Below are 26,722 nucleotides of genomic sequence, written 5' to 3' on the forward strand. Positions count from 1 at the left end.
GGCCTCCAGGCCAGTAAGTGAGGGCGGCAGAGCAGGCAGGACCGGAGCAGGCGGCGAGGGAGAGGGTGGATGGATGTGTCCACACAGCAAGCCGAGTCCTAGAGCCCTGATGGCTGCCCCCTCTGAGCGGAGCCCCCAGATGCTCTGCTCCAGAGGGATGGCTCTTCGCTCCTTACTCCTTGAAGGTGTAGGCAGTAGCAGTTCTAGATCTTTCCATTCAGCTTACTGGGGCTGAGTGAAGCTGTTGGAATCTCTCACAGACCCGGGAAGGCGATTTCCCAACTGTCACAACCAGCACACCCGGCCCTCCCGACTTAGCCCCTTGGCCAGATGAAGGGGTGTGATGCGTGGGGCAGCTGGCAGCCAGGCGGCACAGGGAGCCTGCTTGCCTGACGCCCTCGCCCAAGGAGCCCTGCAGCTCCCCTAGTTTCTGGCATAAACATTTGTTGCAAAACTGAAGCTTGAGTCATTGGTTCCTTCACAGAAGCACCAGGGAGGCTAGACTGGGGGGCAGGGGGCTGGATGGAACGATCCAGAATGGCTGCACATGGGTAAGTTTTCGTCTTAGATGCTTGGAACACAGATAGAAGGCCCGAGAAGGTCACCGTGAAAGCTCAGCCCTGGTGGCCGCCCTCGCAGCTAGAGGCACAGGGTGAGACAGGCTGCTCATTTAAGCTCCAGAAACGGCCTTGGGCAAAGGGCCCACGGAACGGGGCAGCTCCTGTCTGGCTTGAGAGTGGCTGAGTGGGAGTCTGGGCAGCAGATGGCACCGCCAAGGCCAGGCCAGGGAAGCCAGGCAGAGCCCCACGGAGACCAGCCAGCCAGGGAGTGGCCAATGAGGGAGCCCCGCGGGCCCAGCGCAGTCTGGGTGCTGACGCAGGTGGGAAGGCCCATGGGGCTCCGGTACACTTGCCGGGCTGCCTGGAGGCCTGCAGCGGCTACAGCCCGAGGGGCTGGCTCTCTGCCCTGGGGCCGCATGGACCCTGTATTTACGCCAGGGGTCAGGGGCTCCCGCAGACACCCGGGTGCCTGCCGTGCTGTCGTGCTGTCGGCCTTGGAGAGCAGGCAGGGACCAGGGCTGGGCCCAGTGGCACCGCAGGGAGGCAGGTGAGGAAGGACAGTGGCGCGATGGGGGAGAGGGCGCCTGCAGATGGAAGGGTGCTTCCTGCTGCCCGGCAGGGAGGCCGAGGGCCTTTCAGACCAGAGAGCGAGGCAGCCTGGACGGTACCCGCACGCAGGACCCATGCAAAGGCTGGGTCCAGACCCCCCAGGGCTCAGGCTCATCATGGCCACTTGGGGGCAGCAAAGGACGGCTTCCAGAGGTTTCGGAGCCAGGAGGGAGCTGGCTGGAAAGGGGTGCCTCCCGGCGGCTCATTCTCCAGCACCCCACGATCCCCAGAGAGTGCAAAGTGTCCCTGACACTGTGAGCCGGGAGGCACGTCCCTGGGGGTGCAGGCTGCGTCGCGGCCTGGGCCTGGGCCTTCCAGGCCACGTGGCAGTCCTTGCTGCAGGGATCATAAGGTCACTCTGTCACAGCCCTGAAATAGGGTCCCCATCGTCCTCGCACTCTCTCCCTAGTGAGATCACAGCCACTGCCCGGAACACCGCATGCCCTTGCACTCTGTCCTCGTGGTCACGCTGTCACCCGGGCTCCCAGATCGGCCCAGCAGTGCCCACTGGGAGCCCACAGGGGTGGTGGCTGGGCCCAGCGGACAGAGCAGGGAGCCGGGCCTCTCCAGCCTGCGCCCTTCGCCAGGGCCTAACCTGGGCATCTCACAGAACTTCTAATCCAGGTCCCCAAGCTCCAAGCCCACTCCTCTTCCTGCTCCTGTCCCCTCCTGGCCCGTCAGGCACCAGCTGCCTGGCTCCCCTCTGCACTGCCCTCTCCGGGCTCACGAGTCACCTCCTCATTGGGACAATGCCACCACCTCCCGCCTGGTCTCAACTCCCTCCAGCCCATTTTCCACTCAGCCCCAGAGGGAGCTCTTTTTCTTCTCTCTCTTCTAGACTCTAATGTTAAATTTGGAAAATGGAGATGTTGGCTAAGTAACCCAGGCAGGGCCCCATAGCGCCCCTGTCGGAGCCGGGGTCTGAGGCGCCGCTGACCCCCAGCGCGGCACAGTGAAGGAGGCAGCTGGGAGGGGGGAGCTGAGGGACTGGGGGGGGGGGTGTGTGTGCCATTTCTCCCGCCTCCTCCAGGCCACGGATGGAGGGAAGGAGGCAGAGTCTGTGCCTGACCCTGATGGCCCCACCCACCTGTGGCATCTCTTCCAGGTCCCCGAAGCTATCCGCAAGTGCCAGCGTGCTGGCATTACGGTCCGCATGGTGACCGGCGACAACATCAACACAGCCCGGGCCATCGCGGCCAAGTGCGGCATCATCCAGCCCGGAGAGGACTTCCTGTGCCTGGAAGGCAAGGAGTTCAACCGGCGGATCCGCAACGAGAAAGGCGAGGTAGTTCCCGGCCCCCCCTCCGCCCTTCCACAGGTCCCGCCTCTGGACCTTTCTCCAGCCACCCACCCCCCTTCTGTTCAGCCCTGCCTGTGCGCCCGCCCGGGCTCTGCAGTGTCTTGTGCTTCTCCCCCCCCACCCCCCAGATAGAGCAGGAGCGTCTGGACAAGGTGTGGCCCAAGCTGAGGGTCCTCGCCCGCTCGTCTCCGACCGACAAACACACTCTGGTGAAAGGTAGTGCCCTCCCCTGCACGCAGCCCTAGACCTATTGCTGCCAGCCACTCGGTGTCTCAGAGCAAGTCACTGGCCCTCCTGTACCTCAGTTTTCCCCTCGGGAAAATGGGAATAAAACGAAGGCCCCCCCCCCCCCCCTCCAAGAGCTGGCCGGCCAGAGCGCACGTCTCCACTCCTCTGACGGCGTCCACCGCAGGACTGCAGACAGGGCTCGGTGGCCGTCCCAACAGGTTTCCGGAGGCTGGCGCCTCCCCCCTACACACATACACACACGCACACACACGCGCGCACACACACGGCCCCCGCCTGGTCACCCAGGACCCCACTCCGTGTTCCAGGAATCATCGACAGCACAAGTGGCGAGCAGCGGCAGGTGGTGGCCGTGACCGGCGACGGCACCAACGACGGGCCAGCCCTCAAGAAGGCAGATGTGGGCTTCGCCATGGTAAGCCACCTGCCATCAGCCTGGCTCGCTCACCAGGGTGGGAGAGGGGGGTTGCTTGTGACCCAGGACATACATTTCATGCAAGAACGTGGCAGCTGGCGTTGACGCACGTTGCAGAGTGCTAGAAGTTTCTCTCTCTCACATCCTGGCCCCCCGGACCTCTGCAAGCTCTGCCCGTCGGGGGCGGTGGGGGGGGTGGGGGGGGGGAAATACACGTGTGATTTGTTTCGGTGGATTTGGTGTGTTGACGCCTGAGCCGACGGGGCCAGGCTGCGCTGCCCGAGGGCTGAGAGGCTTGTCAGCTGAGCGCGTCTCTCCTGCCGCTTGTACGGAAGCAGTTCTCTCTGTCAAAGCCGCTGAGCAGGGCGGCCCTGGCGCCAGGGGGAGCTGAGGCCCCTTTCCCCCCCCGCCTGGGCCACCCTCAGTCCAGACACCGCATGGAGGGTGGGAGGCCACGCTGCCCCTGCCAAAGGCATCCCGGCTGGGACTCCCAGCTACGGGTCTTCCGTCCCGTCTCCGTGGCGGGACACAAGGCCCCACTGGCGGGCGCTGCAGCAAAACCAAAACCGTCCCAGTAGAGGACCCGTTGGAAGGACCGAGGGCCTCGTTTGGAGGGAAGGCGGAGTTGGAGGGGGTGCTGCGAAGGGGTCCGCAGACACGTCGTGCCCCCCGCCAGGGCATCGCGGGAACCGACGTGGCCAAGGAGGCCTCGGACATCATCCTGACGGACGACAACTTCACCAGCATCGTCAAGGCCGTCATGTGGGGCCGCAACGTCTACGACAGCATCTCCAAGTTCCTGCAGTTCCAGCTGACGGTCAACGTGGTGGCCGTGATCGTGGCCTTCACGGGCGCCTGCATTACTCAGGTGGGCACCGGGGCCCAGTACGCCGGGAGCCCAGGGTGCAGAGCAAGGCCGGGGGACCCCGCCCCCAGCACCTTTTTGGTCGAGGTGGCACTCACATACCAGGCAATTCACCGTTTGCGAGGATACAATTCAGAATGTTCTCATCACCGGCAAAGGAAACCCCATCTTCATCAGCAGGCGCTCCCCCGTCCCCCTCCCGCGGGGCGCCCCCGCCCCTCCCCGCGCGCCTTCTGTGTCTACAGACCTACCTGTTCTGGACCTTTTAGGTACACGGAACCAGGTCAGAGGTGCTTGTCTGTGTCTGGCTCCTTTCACTTAGCACAGTGTTTTCAAGGTCCAGCCGTGTTGAGGCAGGTACTTTCTCGCTGTCAGTGAGGGCACGATGTTCCATTGTGCGGATGGAGCGCGTACTGTTTATCCATCCCCCCATCAATGGGCATCTGGGTCGTTTCCACCTTTGGCTGCTGTGATCATGCGTGTGCCAAGTCCTGGGTCTGCTGGGAACTCCAAGGTTAACCCTTGCCGGAGCCTCTTCCCCTCTCGCAAGAGCCCAGTTCGCCCCCACCAGTGAGCATCCGGAATTTATCTCTCCCTTTTGAAGGTATTTTTTAATCGAGGCAAAATTCACATAACCTAAACTGTACCAAAATAGCCATTTTAACCTTTTTTTTTTTTTTTTTTGGTGTACCCGTGACATACCCAAGTTCTCGCTGGGGCCCGGGAGGGAACCCGAGGCACAGCAGCAACCGAAGCTGCTGCAGTGACAGGGCACAATGCCAGACCCTTAACTCGCTGAGCCGCAAGGCAATTCTCACGGCAGCCATTTCAGTGTACAATCTGGTGCTTCGGGGCGCATTGCCCATGGTGGGCAACCGTCAGAGATCTCATTGTAGAACTTTTCCAGAAGCCCTGTACCCGCTGAGCAGCCACGCCCTGCTCTCCCCTGGCCCCGCCCCTGGGGCCCACTTTCTGTCTCTGTGGATCTGTTGGCCCGAAAGCGTCCCAGCATTGAGTCCTACAGCATGTACTGTGGGGCTCATGTTAAACCAACGCGTCAGAGCCAATGAGAAGGAAGGTCCTGCCCCTTGGGTGTGGGGAAGCAGGACAGCCGCCCCGCCGTCCGGTGGGCTCTTTTAGGATCTGGGGCAACTGACAGGGGCTGTCCACCTCCTGTTACCACCTCGAACCCCGCCTCCTAGACCCCTGCCACCAGGCGAGAGGAGACTGGACACTGACAGCGTTTTAAGAGCGGGAATCCGAAAGCCCAGCAGAAACCCTCTGCTAAGCTTTGCGAAAACCCGGGAAGGCTGGCTTTGTGGCCGTGTCACTTGAGTTAAGTTCCCGTTACACGGACCCCAGGCTGAGTCCCGTCCCAGGAGTGGGGCTCGGTGGCGTGACTGCCTCCTCTCCGCAGGACTCTCCTCTCAAGGCCGTGCAGATGTTGTGGGTGAACTTGATCATGGACACCTTCGCCTCCCTGGCCCTGGCTACGGAGCCACCCACCGAGTCGCTGCTGCTGCGGAAGCCGTACGGCCGGGACAAGCCCCTGATCTCACGCACCATGATGAAGAACATCCTGGGCCACGCCGTCTACCAGCTCGCCATCATCTTCACCCTGCTCTTTGTCGGTAGGTTGGCCCGGGGCACCCTGCGCTGCGGCCGGGCCCTCAGACTCTGGCCCCGGCCGACGATGGAGGGGACGGACCGGCACCTGATTTCTGGACCACGTGGTGGCCTGGCTTTCAGCGCATGCTCCTGGGAGCAGACTCCGGCATGCGAGCGGCACGGGGTGGGGGTCCCAGACCTCAGCCCCCGGGGGTCCTCGTGTGCGGTCTTTCTCTTCCAACGTGGGAGAAGCCCGTCGGGGCTCACCTGGGGGCCGTCCTCGGGGCTCTCGCGGCTCCCCAGCTCGAGGCGCCTGCGCCCCCGGGCCCCCCCCCCCCGGCCTCGGCCGCGAGCTCGCGTTGGGTAGCCTGTGGGCTGAGGGGCTCGTCCCCGTCCCCAGACATCGCCTGGCGGCGGGCAGGGCTGCCGCCGTGCGGGGGGTGCCCCTCACCGGCCCTGGCTTGCAGGGGACCTTTTCTTCGACATCGACAGCGGGAGGAACGCGCCCCTGCACGCGCCGCCGTCCGAGCACTACACCATCATCTTCAACACCTTCGTCATGATGCAGCTCTTCAACGAGATCAACGCGCGCAAGATCCACGGCGAGCGCAACGTCTTCCACGGCATCTTCAGCAACCCCATCTTCTGCACCATCGTGCTGGGCACCTTCGCCATCCAGGTAGGAGGGGCGGCGGCTCCCCGCCGCCGGGGAAAGGAGGGGGAGGGGGAGCCCCCTGCCCCCCCCCCGGGGCCTCCCGCGCACCAGCCTCCGCGGCGCCCCTGGTGCCCGCCTGCCCCGCGCCGTCGTCGTCTTCCCGACTCCTGGCCTCGCCCCGGGCTCGCCTCGGAACGGACCTCCTCACGACTCTCCTGCGGGCGGCCCCTCTCACTTCTAACACTTGCTTCCTGGGCGAGAGGCCGCCACACCTCCAGAAGGTCTCTGGAGCGTCTCTCCGGCCCTGGGGCTGACAGCCGGCCTCCGCCCCCACGGCACTGCGGCCAGGCTGGGCAGTCAGCTCGCCAGGAGGCGCTGAGCATTCGAAGTAGGGGGTATTGGAGTTCCCGCTGTGGCACCATGGATTAGGAATCTGACTGCAGCAGCTCAGGTCGATGCAGAGGCCCGAGTTCGATCCCCAGCCCAGCGAACTGGGTTAAGGATCCAGCGTTGCCGCAGCTGTGGATGCAGTCCCTGGCCTGGGAACTTGCATGTGCCGTAGGTGCAAAAAAAAAGAAAAGAAAACAAAAGGAAGCAGGGAGGTGTATTAATAGAAAATACGAGGCGTAGCGAGGCTGCCAGGCCAGGAGAGTTTGTTTCTCGTGGCTTTCGGACGAGGGGCCTGCCCTGCCAGCGGAAGCAGCCGGGTTGGTCGGGAGGCAGGCTGACAACTGGACAGTGTGGAGCATTTCAGGGCTCGGGGGGCAGGGAGACGGGGCTTGGAGCGCAAGAGCCCAGGACCAGAGGGAGTTGGGGTGCGGGCTTTGGCCTGATTGGTCTGTAGCTGAAAAGCCCGCCCCCGGGCAAAGACACCTCCAGGGAGAGGCTGCGGAGGGGGGCCACATGCGTGTTCAGTCATCGCACTTACAGGAGCTGGAGGCCGAGCTGAGCCGCGCCCCGGGGGGCGGAAAAGAATGGAAAGGGGACGGTCCGGGGCGCCCGGGTCAGTGGGCGCCTAGCGCCAAGCAAGGCCGCATGCCTGTCCCGCACGGCACCCGTGACCTGCGGTTGGCCGGTCTGGGGGGCTTCTCGGTCACTGGCCGAGGGGGCCTGTCTCCCTGGGGGAGCCGACGGCCCCTCTGCCGCCCTGAGCAGAGCCGCAGGCCTGCAGGACCCACCTCCCGCCCACCCTCTCCTGCAGATCGTCATCGTCCAGTTCGGCGGAAAGCCCTTCAGCTGCTCCCCCCTTTCGACGGAGCAGTGGCTCTGGTGCCTGTTTGTTGGCGTTGGGGAGCTGGTGTGGGGACAGGTAAGCGTCTGGCTGGGCAGCTTCGCCAGCCCCTCACCCTCCCCGTTGGTCCGCTTTGTGCCAGCCCAGGGCCTCTACCGGGCCCCTAGGACAGCACATGGCAGCACCTGGTGGGGCCCGGGCCAGGGACAGGCCAGGGCCGAGATGTGAGGCCACAGGTGACAGCATCAGCAGAGAGCACGCAAAGGGCCATGGCTGCGTTGTCACAGGCCCCGGCAAGAGAAAACCACCCTCCACTTCCGTTTCCACGGGAGGAGATGAAAAGCGTGTGCCTTAGAATCGGGTGGCTCGGAAACACTCGCATCTTTGCCACCGCGCAGTACATGGCCAAGCCCTGCGAGGGGCAAAGCGCACGTCTCGAGGGAAGTGAGGAAATGCCTTGAGCTTCTGGACGGCAAGTCCCCCCTCTGACTCCGAGGCTGCCGCCACAGCCAGTTCAGGGCGCCAGAGTTCTAGAAGCTGAGCCCAGCATCCACTGGCCCTGTGTCTCAGGCCACCGCGGCAGAGTAACACAGACTGGGTGCCTTCAACAGCAGATGTTGTTCTCTGGAGGCTGCAAGTCCAAGATCACGGTCGCCTAGGGCAGGTCCAGGAGAGACCAGGCACGAGCTGCCAGGTACCCCGCCAGCAGCGGCACGAGACGACACGAATGGAATACCGCCACCAGGGAAGCGCCCCTGAGCCGTCTGTCCCGGGACCTTCGTGGGGGTCGGTCCCGGAGGCCTGGGGCGCTCGCGTGGCTGACCTGAGTGACTGGGTCCCCGCGCCCCAGAGGTGAAGCTGACCCCTGCGGCCCAAGGCCGCGCCACAAATCCCGCCGTCAGCATAGACCGCCCGGCGGGCCCTGGGCCCCGGGGCAAACCAAGACCCTCTCATGAGGCAGGACGTGCCAGGGGCCCAGAGGTCCCCTCCCAGGACCTGGGCCAGGGCCAGATGTCTGGGAAGGCGAGTCCCTTACCTCACATTCAGGGAGGTTGCATGGGCTGCTCGTCTGGGCATTAATGGGAGCCACTGGCACACGCGCAGGGCCCTGGGCTCCAGCGTCACCCCTGCCCCCTCACCGGGCAATGGTCCTCAGCCCCCAGGGACCTGCAGTCTCAGCCCCCGAGGCCTGCCTTCAGCCTCCTCTCTGGGCTTAAACACGCAAACCGCAGCCTCCAGAGGAAAGAGAAGGGCAGGACTTGGCACCAGGGAAAGGCGGCCCAGGCCTGCAGCCGCGGGCCCCTGGGTCTGCCCACAGGGAAGGCGTGTTTACAACATGGTAGTGCACAGTGCCGGGGGGCGCTGGGCATAGATGCCAGCCTTGAGCTGTGTCCGCGGGAGGTGCGCAGTCTGGGTCCCTTCTCAGCCGCACCTCTGACAGCCACCCTTGCCTGCTGTCCCTTGCCTCCGGCGGCCCAGGTCATCGCCACCATCCCCACCAGCCAGCTCAAGTGCCTGAAGGAAGCAGGACACGGGCCCGGGAAGGATGAGATGACCGACGAGGAGCTGGCTGAGGGCGAGGAGGAGATCGACCACGCCGAGCGGGAACTCCGCAGAGGCCAGATCCTCTGGTTCCGGGGCCTCAACCGGATCCAGACGCAGGTGAGCCACCAGGCCGCTCGGCCACTCTGGTTTCCCGTCTCGAGAGGGTGGCGAGCCCACGACGGGCAGAAAATGGGCGCGATGTGCCCGAGGACAGTGTGGCACTGAGACGGCCTCTCCCGGACGCCGCCCTGGGGGGTGCGGCTGTTAGCTAGGGGCGTGTGCTGGGACCCAGAGCTGTGTCTCGGGGAGGCGGGGGCATGGGCCACTCGCTGTCGAATGGCCTGCTGGGACTCGTTTCATTGGCTTATATGGTGAAGTTATGGCAAGACTTCACTTGGGAAGCGAACACTGGCCACTGTGTCGGTCCTTTCATTGTAATTTCCAAATGTCAGGCACCTCCGAAGGCTTCACGAGAGTCACTTCCTGCCCCAACCCTTCCTGGCCGGCCTCCTTGCTAGAGTGTGCCACACCCGCTGTCTCTCTGCGAGACACCCTCCGGGCTCCCACCTCGGGCCGGCCGGCCGTCCTGCCGGCCCGGAGGCTGCTATACCCGGCGCCTTGCCTGGCAGCTTGCTGAGCCCTCTCTGTCCTGCTTGCCTGTCGCACCTCCCGCTGAGACCTTGGTGTGCCCTGCTGCCCCGCTGTGGCCCTTGCTTGCTGAGATTCCCACAGTCCCGGGCGCCTGGGTCTCTTCCCGCCAATCCCTCACCACCGGGCCCTCCCTGCACGGCCTCCAGAAGGCGATCACGCGCCCCTCGCGTGCCACCTCCGCCTCTGCCCGGCCAGATGCCCCACAGCAGCCGACCTGGGCTTGGCTCTACCCAAACCACAGGCCTTGCCACCCCTCCCAGCCCCCCAGCTCCTGACCCATGGCTCCGTCACTTCTGCCCGAGCCAGACCCCCTTCCTGTCTCCCCGCACAGCTCTGGCCCCCAAAAGCACGTCCGCCGTGCAGCCACCCCCTGCACCCCTAACGTCCTCCTGGCCCAGCCAGCCGCACCTCTGCCCAGATGGAGGCTCCCTGGGTCCACCATGGAGCCCTGCACGCTTTTCAGCCGTGACACCCATAGCTCCCTGCTCCTCCTAGACCCCCGGCTCCACCGCCGGGACCAAGTCCCACTGCTTCTTGTCCACGGGGTCCCACTGTGCACACAGCCCACCACACGCCCTTCTGCAGGGTTGGTTTCAGGCAACTTCCTGAGACCGCGCCTCTCCCCGGCGCCGGCCACCAGCCTGTCACATCACCGCGGGCCCATCCCAGAGAATCATCCGTGCCAGGTGGCCAGCTGCTTCTGCACGTGCGCCAGGGGCCCCGCCTCTGGGCACCCCTCCTCCCCTGCCCTGGCTCCAGCCTCAGCTCCCCGGCCTGAAGCTCTCAGCCTCCTGCCTGCCCCTTGGCGTCGCCCCCACGCCTGCCCCCCTGTACCCTCTGCTGCCTTTACGGCCGCCTGTCCTGCTCGCCCTTATGGCCGCCTCCACGCTGGCCGCAGTCCGGGGCCAGCATCCCCAGCTCCCGCCACGTCCCCAGGGCCCCTCCTCATCCTGCGGCGGCAGCGCTGTGGGGCCTTCTCAGAGTCCACCCCTCCCGCCTCCGCGGCACACGCACTCAGGAGCTGGTTGGCCGCAGGCGGTCTGTGCCCCTGGCTGGGGTCTGTGAGGAGCAGACGGCCCCAGGGCACTTTGCAAAGCTGCAGAGTCCAGACCACCCAGAGCCCGGGCTTCTGACTCATCCCTCCCGGCGCCCCAAGGCCCTAGGCCAGCGCGGCCGGGGAGGCAGTCTCAGGCCCAGCGGAACACGGAGCACCCCGTAGAACTGGAGTCTCACCTGTGAAGGCCCAGCCACCCCCGTCCTGGCCCCAGCCAGCTCTTGTTGGCTTTTCTAGCAGCCGAGACCGCAGCCCTGCCCCAGTCTGTGGGAAGGTCCATGGTGCCCCAGGCACCCGTGTATCCATGGGCTCTTGGGCCTGACACTGCTGCCTGGTGGCTCGAGTGGGTCCCCTCCGTGAGTCTTGGCGTAGCGGGCCGGTCGGGTCCCTGCTTTCCACACGAGGAAACGGGGCCCAGAGAGAAGGGACTTGCCCAAGGTCACCCGAGTGTCCCTCCCCTGTCCCTCAGCCTTGTCCTCCTCCTGCCATGTGCTCTTGACCTTGTCGCATCGAATCCACCACGTCTCTCGAGAATGCCAACGGGTTCCTTGAGCTCACGTTTTTAGAACCATCTCTTTGATTCTATAAAATACCTGCTTGAAAACAGAAATAAAGCCCTTCGGCTTACGTAGACCCCAAGCCAAGAGAAGCAAACGTTTTTCTCCAGACAGCCGGCCCCAGATTCCCGAATTTTGCAAAACACGAAATTACTCCCCAGATTTTGGAGGCCAGAGCAACTTTCACCATCGTGTGTGTTCACACACCCCCTGGGAGCGGGTCCTCCCAGACCAGGAGACAGGGAGCTTTCCCACGAGGTCTAGCTCACTTTCCGTTCGAAACGGCAGAGAAGCTCCAGCAGTGACCGGGCCTTGTCCCTGGCCCAGCGTGTGGGCCTCCAGGGTGGAGGTGGGGGCGGGGGTTGCAGGGACAATTTTGTGGTGTTTTGATCGATACATCCTCCCATCTGGACACAAGGAGAGGCCACATCAGGGGCAGGAAAAGGCGTTTTTCCCTGCCCTTGTCGCCTTTGTCGTATAGCCTTAGAAACATCCCAACCTAGGCCTGCCCCAAAGAAACGGCGACATCACGGCACGGGGCATGTTGCTTCAAGGTGTTGGGGCGCTCGGCACTGTGCCCGTCCCCCATGGGCACCCAGTCCGCCTAACTCATGGGTCTCAGTCCTGGCTCCAGGGTCCCCTGCTCTTGAACGGGATGTGCTGGCCGGGCACACACCCGTATGTCTGTCTTGCGGCGCGTCCGAGGGTTGGGATGGGGGGAGTCTGAGCGCTCACGCTGCCTTCTTGCAAGAGCCTGGCCCCGTGTCAGACACACCACTGAACCTGGCGGCTACCATGTAGCCACTCGGGGGCTTGGGAGTTGCGGCCTTGGCCTTGGGCCCAGAGCAGGCAGCCCATGCGCTCTGGGCTCCAGAAATGCACCCTTGTTTGGCTGTGCACATCATCCAATGATGGAGCTTTCTAGAAATCAGATACACCTTCTAAACCAAACATTCCCACCCACCCCTCCCCCCTGCCACCCGCCAGCTGAGGGTATCCCCTAAGAAGTGGCCCAGAGGGTGCCACAGCAGGGTGGCCTTCCGATGAGGGGACATTCACCTCGGGCCCCCAGGCCTGGATCTGATCGCCCCCAGGCCCCTGTGCCAGCCAGAGGGATCGGGAAGTCCAAAGACACTGCGTCTCCGGCTCCCAAGGGCCCGTGTCCCCGTCGCCTCCTAGGAAGCCTGAATCAGGGTGGGGGACAAAGCAACAGCCACCACTGGTCCTGGGACCCAGGCTCCCTGCGCTCCCGGCCGTCCTGCCCGCGGCCCTGCGGGGAGGGTTCTGAAGACACAGCGGTTGCTTTGGGGCAAGTCCGTTCTTGCACGGAGACTTCCCACGTGGTGGCCCCCAGTCACTCGGATGAGCTGGGAGCCTCGTTTCTGATGGGAGCATGTCACATCCCTCAGGTGTGTTGGGGCGGAAAGAAGGGTTGAGAAGTACTGACCTAGGATAACAAAGTATTGCCAGACGCAGGTACTTACTGACGAGTGGCTTGCAATGAGCATATCGTGAGTGCAAATGGCTCTTTCTAAAATGGTTGCAGTGTGCCCGACATTAACCCCCGCGCGCCCGGCCTCCTGGGCAATTGCTCCGCACACCCCCTCTCGCGCGGCGGTTGACGCGGAGGCCGGCCCGGGCCACGGTCCCGGCCCCGGGCCCCAGCAGCAGCACCGTCCGCTCCCAGGGAGCACGGCGACCTCGCTGAGGCTTTGCTGTCACGATATGTGCCCAGACCGGCCCCTGGCCTCGCCCAGCCCCACCCCCGCGCGGTCGCCGAGACCACACTGCAAGCCAAACTTTATCTCGTTTTCTCTCCCACAGATGGAGGTAGTGAGTACCTTCAAGAGAAGCGGTTCATTTCAGGGTGCTGTGCGCCGGCGGTCCTCGGTCCTCAGCCAGCTCCATGACGTAACCAATCTTTCTAGCCCTACTCACGTAATTCTCTCTGCCGCCAATCCCACCAGTGCCGCTGGGAGTGAGTCTTGAGTCCCCTTTTCTCTCGTAAATGGCATCTCTGGGGGAGGACAAGGCCTCCCGAGTCTTCCTTCTCTTTTTTCCAGTCTTGCATCCTCCGCTCAGCGTGGCTTGGCCGTCCCCTCTCTATCGCCCTGTCCCCCCCCCCCGCCCAGACGGCGGGATCCCTCGGCAAAGCCATGTCCTCTTACGAAATGTACTGAATCCATGGCCCTGCTGGACCTTCTGTTCTGCTCTTTGTTGGGTTTTTTTGGTTTGCCTTTAGCGCTCCTTCTGTCATTGGTTTTCCTTTCTTGACCTTGTCTGCCTTTGCCGATGGTTCTTCACGAACTTGGGCCGCTTCCGGTGCTGTCTGGGGTCGGGGGGGGGGGTGGGGGGCGAGGGGCGTGGGCGGGGGGCCACCTCGGGCACCATGCCGGGGGCGGCAGAAAGGGGACTGGAACGAGAGGCCAGTGTCTGTCTGTGCAGCATCCTTCCTTGGCAGCTTCCAGAACTCTCCTGGAGGTGGTTTCCGCAGGCAGTAGGCCTGACGCGGCTGCAGGAGGGGGCTGTCACGTGTCCCCACGTGTGCTCGCGGGTGGCCAGCTGCTCCTGCTCAGAGGCCACCTCCCCGCAGGCCCTTGCCCGAGCCCCGGGCCTCAGAGGCATCCCAAAGCATCTTCGCTCTTTCCAAGCAGGCCTCGGCATTGGAAGGTCTTAGCCTGATCTGATCCCTGCTCTCTGTCCTCCTTCCCCGGGGAAGCTGGAAGACACTGAGCCCCTTCTGGCCGTTCCAGCGAACGGTTCCCGCCATGTCAGTCACATTTCGAAGGGAACCCAGGGACTGTTTTCTCGAGAGGTCGAAACTTGCACACCTGCTCACATCTCTTTACAAAGACAAAGAGGCAAAGCCACTAGACCGCTGAGCCCACCACCCCATGGGCCCCCAGCGAAAGGCCATATGCAAGGAACCGTGTGAGCCCCGCGCCCCCGCCCAGGGTTCCCGCTTCGTGGAACCAAGTCGAGCTCTCGAAAGCCAAACAGTAACCCTTCCAGGATGAGCCCAGAGCCCCGGACAGGATGGTTCAATCGACCTCTTTCCTTTCCTTCCAGTGGGACCCGGCAACTCTCACCTCCGTGAACCCATCACTCCCACAACCGCTCGTTAACGCTGCTTTTTCCCGCGCCAGCCTCTGGGACTTTCTTTTGGCTTGAGTTCTCCTCTTTTCCTTTCTCCTTTCGTATTTTCCTTTTCTTTTTCTTTTTCTTTTTTTTCTTTTCTTCTTCTTTTCTTTTTTTAGGAACTGGTGAGAGGTCCCCAGTGGGAGGCGTCCCTTCTCTTGCTTAAGCTGTCGTTTCGGGCCACGCTGCCCTTCAAGGAAGGGCTGTGGGCTGCACGGGTCCCTGCCGGGGCCACCTGATGTCCCCTTTGGAAACAGCGCACACCCGAACACGCACACTCAGACCCACACGCGCGCATGCGTGCCTTGTCCACACCACAGTCCGCACATGGCTCCAGCTCCCTTGAAGGCTCACACATATTGGCTGACAGCTGTCACAGGTGAGCTGGAATGTTCCAGCCTTGTCCCGAAGGGGCCTTGCCACCACTCCTCACCCAGAGAGGTCGGCAGGAGGCTCGGCCACAGCAAAGGACAGAAATGGCCCTCAGCCTCCCGGGCGAGCCTCGGCCTCCTCCTCCACGTGTTCCTTTGCCAGCTCTCTCTGTGCTTCCTCTCTGTCTGTCTGTCCATCCGCCTGTCTGTGACTTGGGGGGCGAGGCAGCCCCTCCCCCCTGCATACCCCTAGGCCGCCCCCACCCTCCTGCTGAGGCCCCCCCCTCTTGGCTCCCTCTGGTGCCTCAGGCTTCCCCCAGGGGCAGTCTCTCTCTCTCTTCTCTCCTCCTCGGCTTCTAGCACCTTCCTTCCTTCTGCGGCTACGTGTCCTGCCCTCTTCCCACTGCCAGGAGCCCAGCAGAGTGGACCAGGAGCCACCCCTCCGTCCGGTCGCGAGCCACGCCTGGGGACCTAAGCAGCTCCTGGCCAGCAGAAGAGCCGCTGTCCCTTCCTCACCTCGTGCCACTGGGAGAGCCGAGAGCCTTCTGCCTGAGGAGGGTCCCGATGTCCCGACGCCCCAGGGGTGGCCTAAAAGCCGCAGCACCTCAGAAAGGACGCCGCTCTGGAGGAAGAGGCTAGATGGAGGACCGTGCGGCAGATGGGTTTGGAATTCCGAGCCAGCCCCTGGGCTGTGCTCCGAAGACCCTGAGAAATCACTGGGCCCGGCACCCGCCTCGGACAAACCACGGGAAGGGCCCTCACTCTCTTGGAACCTACCAGAAGGAAGGCAGGGTGCAGGGCTCTTTCAGGAAGGCCCAAAAGCACTTCTACTGAGAACCTCAGGCTCTCTAGGTGGAAGTCCCGGTTGGGGGTGTGGACAAGGAGCCTGAACGCCAGAGTCATAGGTGACATTGCTCACCCAACGCAGGCCCGGCCCGGAACACTGGGGCGAGAAGTAGCCAGAGATTGTCCTAGAGCCTGAGGAGGGGAGAAGCCTCAGAGTGGTGATGGGGTGGGGGGGCTAGAGATGCAGTGACCCCTGGGGCTCCGCACGCCCGCATCCACCCCCACCCCCACCAGCTTCCCAGGCTGCATGCGCACTCGGGACCTTGCTGCCTCTGGATGTGGGGGTCCCGACACACCCCTGGTCGCACGCGATGACCTCCCGGCTCCAGAATGGCTTCAGCTGCCTCCTCCCTGCTCACCCAGCCATTTCTTCTCCCGCCTGGCCTGGGCGGCCCCCTCCCCCCCTCCCCCCCCGTCACAGCCATTTCATCCTTGGCCCACTGGCCCGCTTCCTGGGACCTCAGCGGTGCATGGCCTTGAGGCCACCCGCCCAAGTGACTTTGGAAAGAGCATTCTTTGCTAAGCACCTTCAGTCTTTTGGAAATGAAGGTGAAGTCCTGTCCCCTTTTGGTGTGGCAGCCACCGCCATGCCTGCCCCAGGCTCACTCTCACACCCTAACGCTGCAAGAAGCTCAGCACCAGTCCCCTGCTGGCTGTCAGCATCCCCAAGGGCTAGCCGGACGGGGGTGGGGGGTGGGGTGGGGGGGTCTGCTCACTCAGGTTTACCAACGAGCAGCAAGCCCAGGACACCAGGCGTCTGCTCCCAGGTGCCAGCGGGGACACGCAGACACACCCCAGCCCCCCGCTCCTGCACCAACGCTGCGACTCTGTTCAGACGTTGACTGTCGCAGGGGCAGGTGGCGAGTGTGGTCAGATGTGGCCAGAAGGGCCCCCTCGGGGCCGTTAGGCTCTGATTAACCGAGCCGGCAGCAGATCCCAGCAGTTGCATATTCTTTCATTGACTTTTGCAACACGGAAGCCTTCTGTCCAACTTGGCAAAGCCCGGCCAGGGGAGGCCCCAGGATTCCTTGGACACGCCCTTCCGCCGCCTGGGGAGGCACGCCCCTCACACCCCTGTAACTGAGGAAGGAGCCCTGTTGGCTGGAGTTTGCTTCTCGGGAAATTCATTGCTTTGGAGCCAAGTCTGCCCACGTGGGTTTCTGGGGATAGTGTGTTGGCATTTGTGGACCTTCCAGGCAATTGCTAAGGCACACAGCAGCTTGCAGCCCCAGGCAGACCCCGGAAGACCCCCTCTGGTGGCCTCCCCAGTAGGTACTTCCAGGCCAACTCCTGGGGCTGGGAGCCAGGGCCCAGGCCGCTCAGGAGACTTATTCGAGGCCCTGCCACTGGATGCGGCCAGAACGAGAGGCAAGGCTGAGCCCCAGAAAAGCCCAGGAGCCTCCGGGCCTGGGTTGCCTCAGCGTGACGTCCGCTGGACGCCGGCCACCAAGTCTGGTCTGTCCGGTCCTGGGCACGCGTGCACGCCCACGGCGTGGGAGGGACTCTTCACAAAACTCACCAGCCACTAGCGCTCTCGGCTGTGCCCCCACACGCGGAGCTGTGTCTTCAGTTTGGTTTGGGGTTCGATCCCTCAGGGAAGGGCCCAGCTCGGGAGTTTGCGTGGAGGGGAAAGGGAGCCGTTCCTTGCCACCCCTTCAGGTGCGGGCACATCGCCCCACGCCTCTTCATGTGGCTTTCAGGTCACGAGTCACCCTCATGCCTGTGTTCAGCATTTGCTCGAAGCCCAAAGCCCAGACGCCAGGGCAGCTGCCAGGTTCCTTCCTCCTGCAGGATGGAGGTGGCGGTTCATACGGGGTCAGGTGGCCATCAAGCGCGCGGGGGCTTTGGGGAGCAGCGCAGGGACGGGGCGGGAGCCGACAGAGGAGTTCTGAGTTCTGTGAGCCTGGTTTCTGTCGTGGCCCTTGTCGCTGTTGTTCGGGAGCCTTCGCTTTTGTTTTTCTCGTCTCTTCCTCCCCGCCTCCACCTCCATTGCCAGCTCAAGCCATTCAAGTTCAAGACGAAAGCGAGGCACCTTCACTTTCAGCCGCGACCTGTGCCCGCTCCGCTCGCGCCCCACCTCTTCGCCCTGTGGCAGAGTCTGGCACCAGCCCCTTTTCCGTGGGCCAGGGGTGGTCCCTAGGGTCTGGAGCGCCACCTGCCCCGCCCCCACTGGTGGAGCTCCCGGTCGAGGGGAAGGCAGGCCACGGCTCACGGTGGGGGCCGGGCCGGTCCCAAGACTCAGAGGAGAAGGAAGCAGACCCGGGCCGGCTGTGTGAGCTGCGCTCCGGTGTAACGGCCCTGGGGGAGACTCGAGCTAGCTGTTCAGAGCGGAGTGGGCGGACCGCTGGCCGAGAGATGCCACGCTGGGTGCTGGGGGCATCAGTGAGCCAGACGGACAGTGCCCTGCCCTCAGGGTCCTTATGTTCCAGTGAAAGGCGACAGGAGAGGACAGTGAAATGTGGGGGGTGGGGGGGGGCTGAAGGTGAGTGATGCTAGGGAGAGAGGGAGGCAGAAGAGGCGCAGGGAGCTGGGGGAGCTGGGTGGCTTGCGGCTGTAAACGGAAGAAGGGGGCAGCGTGAGGCTCACTGGGGAAGAAGCTTCCTGACAGAGGGAACGGCATGTGCAAAGGCCCTGAGGCAGAGCTGAGAGTGCAGACAGCAAAGGAGAAAGAGGAAGGGAGTGGGCCGAGGCAGCCCTGGCAGGACTTAGGGTTTCCCTTTGATGGAGACACAGCTACTGCGGGGTTTGGACCAGTGGAGGGCGCGACGCATTCTGGCTTTTGTTTCAAAAGACGGCTCAGGCTGCCATCCTGAGAACAGACTGTAGCCATCAAGGCTGGCAAGCGGGAGATGAGGCCATGAGAGGGTGGGCAGCGGAAAGGGGTCCCGGGACGGCGGGCCCCGGAGGACCAGCAGCTCTGTCCCGCTGTCACCAGCAGCTGGAGGGACAGAGTAACCCAGACAAGGGAGCAGGGTCGCATCTCAGATGCCGGGGGAAGTGACGAGAAGCTGAGGGGGCCTGGCCCGAGCCAGATCTGCTCCTGCTCGGCCTTTGCAGAAGGCGGAGGGCGGGGCCTGGCAGTGGCCGGAGAGCAGGGATGGGGCAGAGACCCAAGGGCTGCAGGTAGGCAGGCAGGAGCCGGGGAAGGACTGAGGGGCCAGGGATCTGTGGGTCCCTGGCAGTCACAGCAGCAGCAGGGACAGGGAGGTTTGGGACCTAGGGACCACAAAGCCACACTGAGGTGTGGCCCTGGGGTCAGGGGTCTGGGTACCTCCTCGATCTCCTTCAACTTGAGAGGCCCCTTAGCCATCGAGGAGGGGGAGGGTGAAGGAGCAGCAGGTGCTGAGCCGTGGGCCCTGGCTGCAGACACAGGTGGAGGTGGCGCAGGGGACGTTTATGGTGTCAAGGGGTGCCGTGGGCTGTGGGCACGGACAGCGGGAGGGCAGTGGGACCCCTTTGGGGGTGCTGGCGATGGAGAGGTGGCCTGAGCACCGTGCCCTGGCCCCTGGGACCGTCTCAGGCCAGGCGAGGCAGTAAGGGCCGGGCGCTGGATCCATGCGGCTGTGACCAGGCTTTGGCCGGGACACACTAAACTCCGCCATGGGGACATCGTCGGGTCCCCCTGTGTGTGAGCCCAGGCCCCCAGGGCAGCCCTGTCTTAGAAACTTTGGCCGGGTGTCAAGCCGTTGCCAAGGGCCCTCCTCCCTGGTGTAGTCGGACTCACTTCCAGGCCAGAGCAGCAGAAGCTGGGGAGGGGAGAGCCAGCCACCTTTGGGGAGCGAAGACTGGCGGTCAGCCAGGTGCCCGCAGGGAGAGCTGAGGGTGACTCTGCACAGGGGCCTGGCCGATCACGTGACCCAGGCCCACATTGGAGGAGCGGATGTAGCCGGGGCACAGGATCCTGGCCGGCAGACTTAGCGCAGAGGCCGCCGGGGTCAAGGGCAGCAGCGTGCAGCTTGCTGGCATTGCTGGGACTTGAGGGGTCCTGGCAGCCGGAGTAAATACTCAACCACCACTGCGCCCCACAGCCGGTGTCCCAGCGGCCACCCTCCCCACACCCAATGCTGGCACCAGAAAAGGCCCAGATAATGAGGCCACATCTGCCATGGCTACAAAAAGTGAATTGTTTCTTTTCATTAAAAACGTCCGATGATTTTCATTTTGTGTTCCCCCTGTATCTGAGAAGCTAGCCTGCCATCTGGAAGATGCGGCTTCGCCAGATCCAGAGAAAATCCAAACTGGATTTGCTATGTGTCATTCGAAATTTCCAGTCGTGTGGAGCTCTTGGGCTCACTTTTCTGCACTTGACTGTGAGGGTCCCCTGGTTTCAACTGACCGAGGAGCCCTGCGCTTGGCTGAGCAAATGCTGATCCTGGGGTCCAGACAGTGCAGGGTTGAAAGGGACTCATTGTCAACGATGCGATTTGTGGTCTCGAGCAGGGGGCAGCGAACTTCTTTGAAGGGCCAGAGTAACTCTGTTTAGCTTTGTGGGCCAAGACTCTGTTGGATCTACCCGAGTCTGCCCCTGGCCCTCCGAGCCAGCCGGGCACAATGCGCAAAGCCGTGGGCGTGGCTGTGGGCCCCACGAGACTGACTGACAAAAGCAGGTTGAGGGCCAGAGCTGGATCCTGGGCCTGAACCAAGAAAACCAAATCCTAGAGCCTTGGACCTGGAAATGACTTCAAAACTCGTGCTGTGTCCACTCCCTCACTCACTGAGGGAGGCTCTGCTCCCCCTACCCCCCCCCCCCCGCCCCGCCACCTCAGCACAAGGCCAGCGGGCTAGTCCGGGGCCCGGGAGAGGGCTTCCCATCAACTCTGCCTTCTGGGAGCAAAAGGGAGCCCGGGCTGGGAGGCAGGGAAGGAGCAGAGCGAGGCAGCAGCTCTGCGGCTTGTAAACCTCAGGGCCCTGTTCTGCGAGTAGGGTCGTGCGGGGTGCAGCACTGGGCTCAGGGGTGCCGAGGCGGCCAGGGCCAGCGAGCAAGGCGTTGTGCCCATGTGAGGTTTGCAGACGCCGGCAGGGCGGCCAAGAACAAGGGGCAGAAAGCCTGAGTGGAGGGGGGGGATACGGCAGAGTCCAGGGACCAAAAGAGGTTGTCTGGCTTGGAGAGTGACGAGGAGGAGGCTGGCGTGAGAAGGGCTGGCGGGCAGCTCCACGCAGGGGAATGACCACCCCCCCAGCAGATGCACCCAGCCGTGGGCACGGCTGTACAGAGGCACCGATCGGCGCACCCCCGCGGGGCAGGCTTGGTGGGGGCGAATCAAGAGAAACGCCGTTTTCTGTCCTGGGTGCCTGGAGCTCTGAGGAGCCAGTCCCTGGCTGTAGCCAGGAGGTGGCCTGCGGGGAGGGGGAGGGCCAGGGCCAGGCCAGGGCTCTGGGCACCTTGGGCCAGAGGAAGGAGCAGCGGAGGAGACGGAGAAACCGGTGGAGTAGCAGGAGGGCCAGACAGAGGCAATGTCAGGGAAGCCAGGAGAAGTTTCCAGAAAGAGGGGCAGTCGGCCCCTGAGGGGTCAAACGAGACGGAGACGCAGAAGGGCTGCTGGTCTTCCCAGCAGGAACCCTGATGGGCAAATGGGTCTGGGCGCTGGCTACAGCCACGGAAGCTGGGGGACAGAGGAGGGGACCCTGGGAAGCCGGGAGCAGAGAGCCACCCTTTCTAGTCCACCTTCCTGTGCGCGGCAGACAGCCCGGGAGCCCCCCGGGCCAGTGCCGGGAGGGGGGCAGGGGGAGCGGCTGGGGGCCCAGGGTGTCCGTGGCTCAGGTCACCCGTCTGTCCTGCATGTGCATCAGGGGACGAGAGTGAGACCCAAGCCTGAAAACCCTGACCGTCGCCAGGCAGAGGGCCCTAACCGCTGGGTGCCAAGGGACGAACATTTTGTCATGCCAGTGACCCCTGCCGTGGATGTGGGTGGAACTCGCGGGCACCAGCCAGCCGCTGATGGTCTCCTTCCTTCTTCCTCCCTCCCCCTGCGCCCCCCTCCCCCTCCAGATCCGGGTGGTGAAAGCCTTCCGTAGCTCCCTCTACGAAGGCCTGGAGAAACCAGAATCCAAGACCTCCATCCATAACTTCATGGCAACGCCCGAGTTTCTGATCAACGACTATACCCACAACATCCCGCTCATCGACGACACGGACGTGGACGAGAACGAGGAGCGCCTGCGGGCCCCCCCGCCCCCCTCCCCCAACCAGAACAACAACGCCATCGACAGCGGCATCTACCTGACCATGCACGGCACCAAGTCAGCTACCTCGTCGGTGTTCTCTTCCAGACCCGGGAGCCCGCTCCACAGCGTGGAGACGTCCCTCTAAGCAGAACTGCTCTCGGCACGCGCACCCCGCACACACGCGCACCCGGGCGGACGCGCCGGCCCGCGAGGAGGGCCGCCAGGCGGCTGGAGAGGCTCGTGGGCACTTGCAGGAAGCCACTGCATTGGAGGCTTCTTAGCCAGCAGCAGGAGGAGGAGGAGGAGGGAGAGACCAGAGTTGTGTTCCCCCCTTTTTCTATCGAAGCCTTTTCTAATGGACACTGTAATCCCGCCAGATGTTCACTGTGGGGGCTGCGCAGTGGGGCTGGGGGCTGCTTTCAGTTTAGTGGGGGCTTCGTGGCACCTGCTGCAGAGCAGCAGGATCAAGGGATTCACACGAAGAGAGAAAAGGCCAGCACCGCTCAGCAGCACCCAAGAGCCCGTCGGCGAGCGGGACTGCACCGCCCGCACCCCCCCCACCCCCGCAGGACACACCTGCAGTCGGTCTGTGTGCGCGCGTGCGCAGCTACATGTGTGCGCCCAGAGACGTGGCTGTGCGTATAGGACCAGATGCATATCTCAAGAATAAGGAACTACTTATCGGCATGATATTTCCATTCCTCCTATCGGGTGTTTTCATTTGAAATTTCATTATTTATTGTGGCAGGGTGTTTTGTTGATTTTTTCACGGAACTAGACTGAGAGAATATCCTTCTGGTTGCTCGGGACCCCCCGCCCCCCGCCGCTGCTCCCTCTCCCCCACTCCCCTCCATCCTCCCAGCAGAGTTTCTGATGGAGGGGAACGTGGGGGAGGGACGCGCGAGGCTGGAGCAGTTACAGTCGGAACATTGGAACATTTGCACGTTGAGACCTCTGCCTATAGAGGAAAAAAAAAACAACCCTTGATGGAATTTTTATTTAAAAGGAAAATACCAAAGTCTTGATGAGAATGATCCCCTCCAGCAGGTGGAAGGCGGAGTTTTGCTTTCAGTTTCCTTTGGTTCCGGCTCTAATTCCAAGTCTTATGTTCTGGCCAGTAGGCTTCCTCGGTGGCCATGGATTTGTGTCTGCCGCCACCGACAGAGACCTCGGGGAAGCAGATGCAGAAAGCAAAGCCCCTGGGAGCGACGGTACCTCGTCTCCGTTGCTCTAGCGGCAGGGGCGGAAGGCTGAGGAGGTCAGCTCTGCCACGTGAGCTGAGCACCTGGTCTGCAAGTGGGGAGAGCTGGGCCTGGGCTCCCCAGATGCCTCCTTCGGGAGCCTCTCCTTACAGAGTGGGCATCCAGCGTGCCAAGCCTCAGCCGTCCTCGAATGCATGGTAGCCAGGGAGGGAAATGCAGAAAAAGCAGAAGTCCTTTTGCCTTCTGAATACTCCTGTCCCACGTTTTGCAAGGAGGAGGTTGGGGTCCACCATGCCTGTCGCCTGTCGCTGGGGTGCTGGGGTCCAGGGCTGAGCTGCTGGGGGACAGCTGGGAGCCGAGGGAAAGCACAGGTGCTGAGGCGCATGCTCAGCAGCTGCGCAGCAGCTGCACTGGTGGCCAGGCTGGTTCGCCCCTCCCGTCCCCGTCCTGCAGCCACGGGTGGCGGGCTTGCCTCCCCTCCACCGGAGCCTCCACGAGTCCAGGCCAGGCGGCATCCCCACTGTTAGCATTCACGCCATGTGTCGCCCCTGAGCAGGAGTCGTCCAACCTCGGGCAAAGGCCTTTCGGTTAGAATAGCAAATCCCACTTCAAATGCCAGCTACAGATAACTTAAAGCCATCCCTTTTATCCAAAGGGCACGTCGAGAATGTTACCCATTTGTAAATTGTTCCCTAATGTCCTTGTTTAAACAACAACAAACAGGGCAACTCAATTCGTCGAGGGTCTGTGAGGTCTTAAGCAAGACCTCAGATTGGAGATGTTGGAATCGAAGAAGATAAGCCGCGTAACGCTGCGCTCACGGGCTTCTTTCCATCTTCTGTTGTAGACACATTGGTAGAACAAGGGGTCGACATATATTACAAAGCCTCACTGCTGCTGTACCAAGTCGCTCCTGTACACGGCGGCTGTCTAGTCCCTAGGTTGCCTTTCCACGGGCTGTGGTCGTTTGTGTGCAGTCTTCAGGCCGGGCGGGGGGCGGGGGGGTCCTGGCTCCTCAGGAAGCCCCCCTCTCTCTAAAGCACTCTCTTCTACGGAATGGCTTGGTCAACTGTGTTCAGTTATTAAATCTGTTTTACATTTTTATCTGCCTGTTATAAAGATGAACAAGAGTATCTTAATGAGGAAGACCACAGATGCATATACTAATTTAAAGTCTGTAGTTGAATTTCCTAATTTAAAGAATAGACCAAAATTTCTGTGTATTAAAAAAAAAAAAAAACGAAAGGCTCCTGCACCCCGGCGTCTGGGTGGTGAGGTGTGTCATGTCTCGTCTGGTGATTTCTCGTCGCGTCCCCTTGGGATGCGGCGCCCGTGCCCATCCTATCGGGAGGGCTGGCCTGTCCGGTGGGGTCACGTTGGTTCCGTGGGCCAACCTGGGAGGGCCTGGCCCGAATGGCCAGGACGCCTCGGAGGAAGCGGGTGGGGCGGCGGTCGGGGGAGGGGGTACGACACCACCCAAAGGCCAGAACCCTGCCACACGGGCAGACTCCCTCTTTTGTCATTGCGGTAAAGGACACATAGAGTCAAACGGACCATCTCAACCGCTGCTCGGTGCGCAGTTGGGGGCGTGGAGCACATCGACGCCGCCGTGCGGCCCCCAGCACCCAACCTCAGACCTGCTCCTCCACCCCAGTGGAAACCGTCCCCATTCGACACCAGCCCCGGCCCCCGCCCCCAGCCCCCCATCCTACTTTCTGCCCCTGGCAATCCGGCTCCTCTAGGGACTCGTCCCAGCGGAATCACACAGGATCTGTCTGGGACAGGCTGATGTCCCCCAGCACGCCGTCCTCGAGCTCCGTCCGTGTTGTAGCAGGTGTCAGAATGTCCTTCCTTTTTAAATTTGATTCCTTTTCTTTGATGTAGTCCTTGCCTTGGCCATGGCATGCGACGGCTTGATGATGGCTTGGTGTGAGAACTGAACCCAGGCTGCAGCAGTAAGAGCACCGCTGGATCCTAACCACTAGGCCAGCAGGGAACTGGCTGTCCTGGCTAAATGACACCACGCTGTATGGACGGACCACACGGTGCTCCATTCACCCACCGGCGAGCGCTAGGGTGGCTTCCGCCTTTCAGCTGTTGGGAGTTGCGTGGCTGCCCACACGGGGTACAAACGCCTGTTTGCACCTCTGTGTTCAGTGCTTTGGGGTGGACCCGGGAAGTGGGACTGTGGCACAGCACCGGCACCATGTCCACCGCCCCCTGGCAGCAGCCGAGGCCTCCCGTCACAGATTTCCTCTTGAAACCAAGCCATGGAAAGACGCCGTGGCTCACTCCCTCGCTCCGTGGGCCATACCCACCTCCGTTGCTTGGCTCACTAGGCACCTTTGAACACCTGTGCGTGGGGACAGCCGTGCTCCATGGCCCAGACCCTCTGCTCCGCCAGCAGAGCCAAAGGCAGCTCCGGCCCAAGGTTTGCAAAGGACGACCGTGGCAACGGTGCCAAGAGTCCATGTGTCTTGTCTCCTCCTGTTTCTATTCCTCCACTCCGCCCGTCACCCTGTACCTCGGCCGTGCCAGAGGAAGCACTTTCCAGGGAAGCTGCCAAAAAACAAGAACCATGGCTTCTAAGTTCCCTCCCAGCCACCAGCGTCCACACTTCTAAAAAAGGCAACAGCCAAAAAGCAGAAAACAGCAGACCAGCGGCAAGGAGCTCTTGCTTCACGGACACGTGAGTCCATCGGGAAGCACCGTGCCAAGTCCAGGCTGAGCCCAACAGCCGCACCTTCTGGAGAGAGCCTGGGCTCGCCCCTCAAAAACTGTTCCCTTCTGCCTGGCTCTCTTTCCCGCTGCCTTCCACCATCAGATAGGATCCAGGTTCCCATGGGAACAAATGAGCACTTAGCCACATGGCTTGGGGCAAGGAAAGTGGTACAACACCCTTCTGTCCACACAGCCGGCCGGCCTAAGGCCTGTGTGAGTTTCCTGGGCTCCCACCACAAACGGGGTGGGGGAACGTAAAGCCACAGACGCTTCCTCGCTCCCCGGTCTGTCCAAATTCAAGGTGGGGGCAGGGCCGCATGCCCTCTGCAGCCTCTGGGGAAGGATTCTTGTTCCTTCCAGCTCAGAACTAAAAAGCTCCTGGAAAGATTCAAGTTCTAGAAAATCCTGTCTCAATCTCTCATTATTGACTTTTCCTTTTTTTTTTTTTTTTTTTTTGGTTCGAGCCAAAGGCATGGGGAAGTTCCCGAGCCAGGGATCAAACCTGCACCACAGCAATGAAATGACAACACTGGATCCTTAAAGCCCTGAGACACCAAGGAGCTCCCATGACCTTGCTGAACCTAAAGTAAAGCTGGAAGCCTCGGTACCAAGAAGCCAAAGCAGACAAAAGAAAACCCCCCTGTAGCAGATCTTCGTTCATATTCTATGGCCGAACGAGCCTTACCAAGCAGGGCTGGGCGTATCGCATGCTCCCCAAAGCAGCGCCTGTGTCCCCATACCTTCCCTTCATCTGTGTTCCAATGACCACACATACCGATGGTGACGTTCACAGTCCTGTGACAACATGCAGACGATGCCCCCTGAGTGACAAGCACAGAGGTGACAGGCCCAGAGGCCAGCACGCAGAGGCAGCAAGTCCCCAGGGCAGTGCGACAGGCACACACATGGGATTTAAAGTAGCAATCAGGTGGAGTTCCCACTTGTGCTGCAACAGGATCAGCGGCGTCTCTGCAGCGCTGGGA

The 26,722-nt window shown here is 62.5% G+C and overlaps 1 protein-coding gene across 3 annotated transcripts in view; it reads left to right on the plus strand.

Annotated features, from left to right (window-relative positions):
* ATP2B3 (ATPase plasma membrane Ca2+ transporting 3) overlaps positions 1-24,305 on the plus strand; it is a 37,668-nt gene extending 13,363 nt beyond the window's left edge. Inside the window, exons 12-21 of one of the 3 annotated variants that reach the window (XM_047764109.1) lie at positions 2,275-2,454; positions 2,598-2,685; positions 3,024-3,130; positions 3,807-3,998; positions 5,413-5,626; positions 6,071-6,282; positions 7,460-7,567; positions 8,969-9,151; positions 13,121-13,234; positions 21,641-24,305. In XM_047764109.1, coding sequence (XP_047620065.1) covers positions 2,275-2,454; positions 2,598-2,685; positions 3,024-3,130; positions 3,807-3,998; positions 5,413-5,626; positions 6,071-6,282; positions 7,460-7,567; positions 8,969-9,151; positions 13,121-13,234; positions 21,641-21,961 — 1,719 coding nt within the window. In that variant the 3' untranslated portion in view covers positions 21,962-24,305. Of the gene's footprint in view, positions 1-2,274; positions 2,455-2,597; positions 2,686-3,023; positions 3,131-3,806; positions 3,999-5,412; positions 5,627-6,070; positions 6,283-7,459; positions 7,568-8,968; positions 9,152-13,120; positions 13,275-21,640 lie in introns of all 3 variants that reach the window. The other 2 variants (XM_047764110.1, XM_047764108.1) reach the window with 2 other exon arrangements.
* Positions 24,306-26,722: the final 2,417 nt, after the last annotated feature.

The sequence above is a fragment of the Phacochoerus africanus genome, chromosome X, assembly GCF_016906955.1.
Source record: "Phacochoerus africanus isolate WHEZ1 chromosome X, ROS_Pafr_v1, whole genome shotgun sequence".
Taxonomy (NCBI): Eukaryota; Metazoa; Chordata; class Mammalia; order Artiodactyla; family Suidae; genus Phacochoerus; species Phacochoerus africanus.